Genomic DNA, 9,438 nt, shown 5'->3' on the forward strand with positions numbered 1-9,438 from the left:
GGTGGGAGGGGTGCAGGGGGATTGTGTACCAGGGAGGGAGTCTTTCTTTTACTTTTGAAAGAGAGGAGCGAACTGGGGGGTGGGGGGGAGAGGGCTGGGCGAGTAGAGAAGTGCAGCAGTGAATGAATGGAAATAAAAATTCTCTGTAAATGTTCATTAAAATTATTTAAAAGAAAAGAATAACAGACACATTGCTATTGGGAAGACAGTCTGAACAATGACAATAATTGACTTTTCCCAAAAAGTTTTACATTGCTTGTCAATTTTAGGACTTTTCTTCTTCTTCTTCTTCTTCTTTTTTTTTTTTTTTTTTTTTACTCTCTCGGTTGTTTCTTTGCCAGACATTATCTGTTGGGTCATTTGATGTCAGTTTACGGCAATCTTTAAATATTTTGCAGTTTCTCAGCCTAAGTTTAAGTAATTGCTGTATGTAATCCATAATTTGAATATAGAATTTTCAGTAAGTCCATAATTTTGTAGATGATTCTGTCCACTCAGCCAAATGCATGAACATCAGATTCATCACTTTCCAAAAACCTTATGAGAAGCCATGTGGAAAATTGAATGAGTCTCCCAGTTCTATAGAAAAATTAATTGTTTGAACTAAATAATATTAGCTGGAATATTATTTCAAGCAATTAAAATATTGTGTACAACCTTAGTACTGGTAATATTTTCTTTCTTCTCGTTTTCATGTCTTTGATTTGAAAGAGTAATAAAAAAATGTATAATTCTTAAATATGATGATGTTGTTGTTGTTGTTGTTGATTGCTGTCAAGTCAAGGATGACTCATAGTGACCCTATGAACAAAAGACCTGAAGTCTTTCTGTAACTATCGTTGTTTCTCAAACTTTATAGAGTTTATGGAGGCATGTGGATGTCACTCCTGCTTCCAAACTTGTCTTAATCTGGGAGCTCCACCAACCACTGTCTACCATGGGTAAGCATTATGGCATTTGATACCCCAGTGGCACAGAGTTCAGCATTATAGCCACTCCAGGTTACCTCAGTACAGCAAATTGACAGACCCATGCTGTATCACTGAGAAGAATGTTCCGCTAAATTATAATTACACTAGGCCCAAGGGCCTAGCTGACTTTTTTTTTTAATTTAGGTTGTTTATTTTTCATTTCAATGAACATCTACAGAGATTTTGGGATTCCATTCATTCATTGTTGCACCCTTCTCCCCGCACAAACCCCTCCCCCCTCCTCCCCCTTTTGCTCCTCTCCTTGAAAAGCAAAAGAAAAACTCCCTCATTGGTACTTTTAAATACAAAGGCCCTCCAGGAAGTAGTGTTGACTCTAAACAAGGGGCTTAAATTAAAAACTATCAAATATTCCACAGGGCCCTCAACCAAAACAAGAGAGCCCACCTTTCAGACTAGAACTGCTGCCGCTAGTAACTGAGGTCAAGTGGAGTCCCATGTCTATAGGGACCACAAAAAATGAGGATATTTCTTCCTACTATGCCTGACTGTAGTCTTCAGTATGGAATTAAGCTCAACATCAGTAAGACAAAGATTCTCACCACTGGGCCAAATGGCAGCCCCATGATAGTTGGAGAAGAGATTGAGGTTGTTAACAATTCTGGCTTACTTGGCTCCACAGTCAACACTCTTGGCACCAGTAGTCAGGATATCAAAAGACTAATTGCATTAAGGAAATGTGCTGTCAGGGACCTCTCCAAAGTGCTAAAGAGCAAAGATGTTAGTCTAGAGACTAAAGTGCACCTCTTCAAGCCATGGTCTTCCCAATTACTTGTTATACATCAGAAAGCTGGACAATGACTAAGGGTGACAGAAGAATTGATGCCTTTGAGTTGTGGTGCTGGATAAGAGTATTGAACACACCATGAACCAGCAAGGAAACAAACAAGTCTATCTTGGAGAAGGTGAAATCAAGCTGTTCCTTGGATGCAAGAAGGATTATCATGCTTGGAAGGCTGAGGGGACAGCACAGGAGAGAAAGACCCCAGATGAGATGAATTGGCACAGTAACTGGAGTAGTAGGAATAGGTGTGTCAAAGACAGACTGGCTCAGGATAGTGCTGGGTTCAGACCTATTGGACATGGGGTCACTGTGAGTTATAAACAACTTGATGGAACATAACAACAACATGAGATGGACATTTTTGGAAACCAAGAGGTAAAGGCTAGTCAGAGGATTTTTGTCTGTCTTTTAAGAGTTATTACAAACAGTGTCACACAATAATTGAAAGTACAGACTTAGCCACTCGTATGCCATTTCATTCTATCTACAGCAGTTGGGTTCCACTCAATGTTTCTGTACACTTTAGTTGCACTCTTTGCCAGTTTATACTTGCTTAAATCTACTGGTTCTCCCTGAAAACCATTACTCTGTTTTTGTAGCAATCAAGTAACTTCATATCCACTGTTGTTGTTTTTGTTGTTAGGTGCCTTTGAATCAGCTCCGAATCTTTGCGACCCTATTTACAACAGACTGAAACCTTACCCAGTGCTGTACTGCCCTCTTAATTTTCATCATTATCAGTCCCAATGTTGCAGTCACAGTACCAATCTGTCCTTTGAAGGCTTTTGTCCCTTACTCTGATACTCTGCCTTTCCAAGCCTTCTCTAGAGACCAGACCCCCCTGATAACATGCCCAAAATATATAAAACAAATTCTCACCATGTTTGCTTCTAAGGAACATTCTGGCTGTGCTTCTGCCAACACAGATGTTTTTCTTTTGGAAGTCCATGGTATATTCAAAACCTTTACCAATACTACAGTTCATCAATTCTTCTTTGATCATTTTTGTTCGTTGTCCTACTTCCACCTGCCTATGAAACAGTTGAAAACTCCATAGGAACTTTGGTGGCCTAGTGGTAAGGAGCTGCACCGCCAACCTGAAGGCACGTAGTTCGAATATACCAGATGCTCTGTGGAAGAAACATGGACAATCTCCTGTGAAGTTACTGCCTCTGAAAACTCACTGAAGCTATGGGTCAGTTTTGACTTGATAGTACAAAACAACAATGACAGATATGCCTTGGTCTTTAAACTGATATCCTTACTCTTTAGGACTTCAAGATATCCTTGACAACAAAATTGTTGTATGTACCCATCAGTTCCACTTCTAAGAATATATACTCAAAAGAAGTGAAACTGTATGCTCATACAAAAGCTTGTTTGTGAATGGCCATAACAACATAATCCTTCTTCTGAATGTCAAAAGTGAAAACAACACAAATGTCATTTAACTGGTAAATGTACAGTACACAGTGTAGCAGTACATCCATACAACATAATATTGCTCATCAGTAAAAAGAAATATAAACAGATGTTAAAATATAGATGAACTTTAAAACATTATGAGGATTGAAAGAAGCCAATCACAAGAGATGATATTGTCTGACTCCATTGTTGTGAAGTATTCAGAATAAGCAAATCTGTAGAGACAGAAAGTAGCTGCATGGTTGCCTGGGACTGGAGATAGAGTGTTGGAGACAATGGCCAGTGTCTGCTAATGCTCCTTACTGGGTTGATGGAGATGTTCTAAAATTGTATGATGATAGCACAACTATGTGATTATACTTGTTGTTGATTGCCTTCAAGATGAGCATGACTCATAGCGACCTTATGAAAAAAAGGCCTAAAGCTCCTCTACAATTATTGACATTTATCAAAGTTCATAGAGTTTCCAGAAGCATGCTGTTTAGGAAGTGAATGCCACTCCTGCTTCCAAACCTGTCATAATATGTTATTGTTGTTGTGTGATATTGAGTCACCCGTGATGTATAGCAACCCTATGTACCACAGCTCTGAACCCTTCCATGTCCTGAGCCAGTGTCACTCATTCCAACACACCAACCCTTATTGCCCCCGTTACTGTATCAATTCATCTGATCTGGGGTCTCCCTCTCCTGTGCTGTCTGTCTAACCTTCTGAGCATGATGTGCTTCTCCAAGGATCAATCTCTCCTGGCCAAGTGCCCAAAATAAGTGAGGCAGAGCTTCAAAATTCTACCTTCCAAGGAGAGATATGCTTTCATCCTCTCCAAGACAGACCCATTTGTTTTCTTGGCAGTCCATGGTATGTTCAAGACTCTTTTCCAGCACCACAACTCAAAGGCATCTATTCTTCTTCTGTCATCCTTAGTCATTGTACAGCTCTCTGAAGCATAACAAATACTTGAGAAGACCATGGCTTGGATTAGGCACAACTTTGTCTCTAGATTGACATCGTTGCTCTTCAGCATTCTGGAGAGGTCCATGATGGCAGATTTTCCCAATGTAATTAGTCTTTTGATTTCCTGACTGCTGGTATTAATACCATTGATTGATTGTAGATCTGAGCAAGGTGTAATTGCTAACAACCTCAATCTCTTCTCCATCTATTATGGTGTTGCTAATTGGCCCAATGGTGAGAATCTTTGTCTTCTTGATGTTGAGCTTCAATCCGTATTGAAAACTACAGTCTTTGACCCGTTGCAGCAAGTGTTTCAAGTCTTCTTTAGTTTCAGAAAGCAAGATTGTGTCATCTGCATATCGTGGGTTGTTAATGAGTCTTCCTCCAATCTTGATGCCACACTCCTCCTGATAAAGCCCTGTTTCCTGAATAATCTGTTCTACATACAAATTGAAATGGTATGGTGACAGGATGCATCCCTGAGCTCAAACCTGTTTGGAGCACCTCAGAAAGATTGTACAATCTACAGAATTCTCCCCTAAGGAGAGTGAAAGATAGCATTGTCTGAGAGTATTAACTCCCTAGTACTTCTAACCTATCCTACACATAGGCCAGGCATGTGTCACCAACTCAGACAGGAAGAAGGAAGAAAAGAGAGAGAAGGAGACAGCACAGGGCAGGGTTCACATCTGTTGTTCATGGAGCCACGATGAGTCGTACTCAACTCTTTAATGATGATCTTGAGTAAGGGATTGTGCTGCCACCTCAGAGACAGATGCCTCAAATCCATGAGCTGCTCTCTGGAAAAAGGATAAGTAACCTCTCATGTGATTTACTGCCTCAGAAAGCCCGCTGAAGGATCAGTTATGAGTTAGTTGGGACTTGACAGCACATAGCAACAACCTAATAAGGATATTGTGATTGTTTATGGAGTTAATATGTCTGAAGTATTTAACACAGTCAGTACCTATTGCTAATTTTTCTCCATTTTCCTAATTTGTAATTCATGCATAATAATTTTTACTCTGCATGAATTTATTACAAAATAGATTATAAATTAATCCATTATAATTAAAAAATAGACTTATAGCTTCTTATTAGGCTGATTTTGTGTTTTATGAGCTTGGAATCGCTGCCTATTTTTAAACATGCCGTGTGTTTTATTCATACCTTCAGCAGACACCTATCCCAGTAAATGCTGTTATTAGAGCAACTCATAAACTCTTTGTCTGTCTTTCTTTTCTATTTTATGGAAACACTTGGGACCCAGACTAGGGAGGTTCATCACAGTCCCCACTTAATATTTTCCTTTGTGTCCCCTCATATTTTCCCAAAGCTGTGTTCTGAGGATCGTGGGCCCTGGGGAGCTTTGTGCCTGTGAAACTCCTGCAGCCGAGGGATCCAGTGGCTGCAGTCTCAGTGCCTCTGAGTCCTACTTCTGTCAAAGGCATTTATACTCAATATGTTTCAGTGTTTGCATAGGACTAAAATAGCCCACTTGGTGAGCAGTTGGGGGGAATGGGGTTAAAAAGAATCACACCTGTGTTACATCATGCTGGAGCTGTCATGATTCAAATTTAATTTACAGATTTGCTCACCCAAGAAAATATTTCTGGATTGTTTCAGGCTGTGACTCTTCAATTAACCTGACATTGCACAAATCCCAAATTGCGGTGGATACACTCTTTGCTTCACTTCGGGATGTGGCTGGAGCTCGGAATCTCATGAAGCAGTTTAAGTCTGTGTATGTTCCTGGAAGTCCTACCCATCAGGCGAGTACATATGTTTTAAAGGAACTTTTAAATCTGTGCTGTATTTTTAGGACTCAACATCTACAACAACAAAAAGATGTCAGGTGTTTTGTTGCTGTTGTTTTCATTTTTCAACAGTTTCTCCCTGTATATTTCAATGGCATTGATCAGCTTCTTCTTGGTATTCAATCATTGTTATTTGCTGTCGAGTTAACTGTAACCCATAGCAATCCTATAGACAGTAGCTCTGAACCTTGCCATATCCTGAGCCAATCTCACCATCTCTGACTCTTGTGACCCCCATCTCATCCAAGGTCGTTTTCTACACCAACCCTCTGCCCTTCTAACTATGGTGTTCTTCAAGGACTGGTTCTACCTGGCAACATGCCCAAAGTATGTGATATAAGGCTTCAGAATCCTTTCCTCTGAGGAGCAAAATGGTTTCACCCTCTCCAGAACAGACCTATTTGCTCTCTTGGCAGTCCATAGTATGTTCAATAGTCTTCTCCAGCACCACAAGTCGAAGACATTGCTTCTTTTTTGATCACCTTTATTCTTTATCTGGCTCTCAGATGCATAGCAAGCAATTGAGAAAACTGTGGCCTGGATCAGGCATACCTTATTTTCCAAAGTGACATCTGTTGTTCATAGTTGCAAAAGGAGAGGTTACAGCATGAGTTTCGCCAAGCCTGACTTCTATCCGCTTCATAAAGGGGAACTGTCCCCATCAATAATACCTATAGTACAAAATAGCTACAAGGTGCTACATGCTGCCACCACTCTTGCTCCTGCACCTTTTTCTATCAATTATTGAATCTAGATTGACTATGTGGATCATAACAAACTGTGGCTGACTCTGAAAAGAATGGGAATCCCAGAACATTTAATCGTGCTAATGCAAAACCTATACTTGGACCAAGAGGCAGTTCTCAGAACAGAGCAGGGTAACACTGTTCAAAATTGGGAAGGGTGTACACCAGGGATGTATCCTGTCTCCATACCTTTTTAACCTGTATGCACAGCAGATTATCCGGGAGGGTGGGCTCTATGAGGAGAAATGTGGCGTCAGGATTGGTGAAAGATCTATTAACAATCTGCGTTATGCAGATGACACAACTCTGCTTGCTGAAACTGAGGAGGACCTCATGCACTTGCTGCAGAGGATCAAGGACTGCAGCTTCAGTATGGACTGAGGCTCAATGTCAAGAAGACAAAGATTCTCACCACTGGACCAATCGGTAGCATCAGGATGGATGGTGAAGAGATTGAGATTGTTCACAACTTTAGTCTGCTTGACTCCATGGTCAACATTCTTGGCACCAGCAGCCAGGAGATCAAAAAATGTATTGCGATGGGAAAGTCTGCTGTTACGGACCTCTCTAAAGTACTCAAGAGCAACGGTGTCTCTCTGGAGACTAAGGTGCATCTGCTACAGGCCATGGTTTTTGCAATCACTTGTTATGCGTCAGAGAGTTGGACAATGACTAGGGAGGACAGAAGGAGAATTGATGCCTTTGAACTGTGGTGCTGGAAAAGAGTATTGAATGGACTGCCAAGAAAACAAACAGATTCATCCTGGAGAGGGTTAAACCAAGCTACTCCTTGGAGGCAAGGATTCTGGGGCTTCATCTGACATACTTTGGGCATGTTGCAAGGAGGGACAGGTCCTTGAGAGGGACATCATGCTTGGAAGGGTGGAGGGACAGCGCAAGAGGGGAAGATCCTCTATGAGATGGATTGATTCAGTGACTGAGGTAATCGGGATGGGGGTGTCAGAGACAGTGCAATTGGCACAGGATAGAGCAGGGTTTAGGGCTGTTGTACATAGGGTTGCTATGAGTTGCAAATGACTTGACGGCACATAACAACAACAAGAACAAGTGTTCATTGCAAGACTCACAGATTTTACTCACAGTGGTGGGCTTTATTAGGAAATAGATTAGAGAATGTGGGCAGCAAAAAAAATATCACACAATGGAAGTCTAGGTTTATCACAAGCCAGATTAACAAGGCACAGTTCTTCAATTTGTGACAATCCAAGGTTCACTTCAACAGCACAAATGCAAAGGACCCTTTGATTTCCTCAGTTGTCAAGAAAACTTTATCTCAGAGCAGTTACAAATTAGTTTTTCCTTCAATCATCCAGCAAGCAAAACCTTTAACTGTGGCCTTTATTTCTAAGGTTCTTCTGGCTACATCTTACCACAGTCTCCTTATAGCAGTGCTGCAATCTCTTCACAGTCTTTCCACCACCTTTACTGTTGTCCCTCACAGTGTGGAATGTGCTCTCCTATATTGATCTTACAGCTGTTAATGATTTGTATGACCATGGTTCCAGAGGAGGCTAATGCAATAGCTAGAAGAGCCAATTTTCAAGGGTTTTGACACCCAAAAAAAGTTATTATGAGTCGCAGTTTCAACAGCATCTAACAGCAACAACCACATTCATCTGTTAATGGATAGTTATGGGGGGGTTTCTATATTTTGACGATTGTGAACGTACTACAATGAGTATTGGAATAAAAGGTTTTTATTTGTTTCTTCTTTTACTTCTTCTGGATACATAAGAAATAGTTTTAGCTTTAGATTAAACTCCCTAAAAAGAGAAATTTATGCTAGAAGTACTGTAAGTTCTCAGCAAGTGCAAAGTTCAGCTTTACATTGAATCCAAAAATCTCCTAATTTGCTACTGTTGCAGACTTGATGTCATGTATGAGCACTGGGTTGGGCATCAATCACTGCTTTATAATTGTGGCTCTGTCACATTCACATAATCGTAAACAAGTCTCTTCACTTCTTTGGGCCCCAGAAGTTACATTTGACCAATGAAGGGTGAGGCTTGGGTGACTTCCACGTTTCTGGAGTCCATAGTAATTTGACAATTAGAGTAATAACAGTATGTAATAATGGCAAGGAAAATTGTTCACAACAAGAGAACATATTTATTTAAAATTCTTCTACTGTGGATGACACTGAGAAGAATGGGAATCCCAGAACACTTGATTGTGCTAATGCGAAACCTATACTTGCACCAAGAGACAGTCGTTAAAACAAAGCAAGGAAACACTGCATGGTTCAAAATTGGGAAGGGCATACACCAGAGATGTGTCCTGTCTCAATACCTTTTCTTTTTTTAAAAATTTATCATTTTTTTTATTAATGAAAATTTAAAGAGACTGGATTTCCACTTATTCATTGTTGCAATTTTCTGCCTTCCCACCCCTTCCCCTCAGTATACTCTTCTTTTTGAAAAGTAAAAGAAAAGTTCCACCATTGTTTTACAATCCCTCTCCCCAGGTCCATTCCACTATGCAGCCTTCATTCTGGACTCCTGTCATGACAATAATACCTAATCACAGATCCTTTTTAAACAGTTTTCTCCCTCATCTGTTTCAATGCAGTATACATTATTTATCCCATCTTTCTCAGTCTATCCCCAACCCCAAGGTCAGTCCTGTTTTACAACAGTGGCACTATGCAGTATTTGTCCCTTTGTGACTGAGATATTTCATTCAGCATAATGTCCTCCAGGGTC

General features: G+C 40.4%; 1 protein-coding gene across 1 annotated transcript in view; it reads left to right on the top strand.

Moving 5' to 3' along the window:
- The window catches only part of LOC102856227 (sec1 family domain-containing protein 2-like), a gene marked incomplete at its 5' end in the record, with an annotated part of 374,536 nt that overhangs the window by 280,995 nt on the left and 84,103 nt on the right, over nucleotides 1-9,438 (top strand). The window contains one exon of the mRNA XM_006894175.1: nucleotides 5,779-5,924. Within this exon, the coding sequence (XP_006894237.1) occupies nucleotides 5,779-5,924 (146 nt within the window). The remainder of the gene's footprint in view (nucleotides 1-5,778; nucleotides 5,925-9,438) is intronic.

Source organism: Elephantulus edwardii, unplaced genomic scaffold, assembly GCF_000299155.1.
Source record: "Elephantulus edwardii isolate Elephantulus edwardi_28Jun2011 unplaced genomic scaffold, EleEdw1.0 scaffold00137, whole genome shotgun sequence".
NCBI lineage: Eukaryota > Metazoa > Chordata > Mammalia > Macroscelidea > Macroscelididae > Elephantulus > Elephantulus edwardii.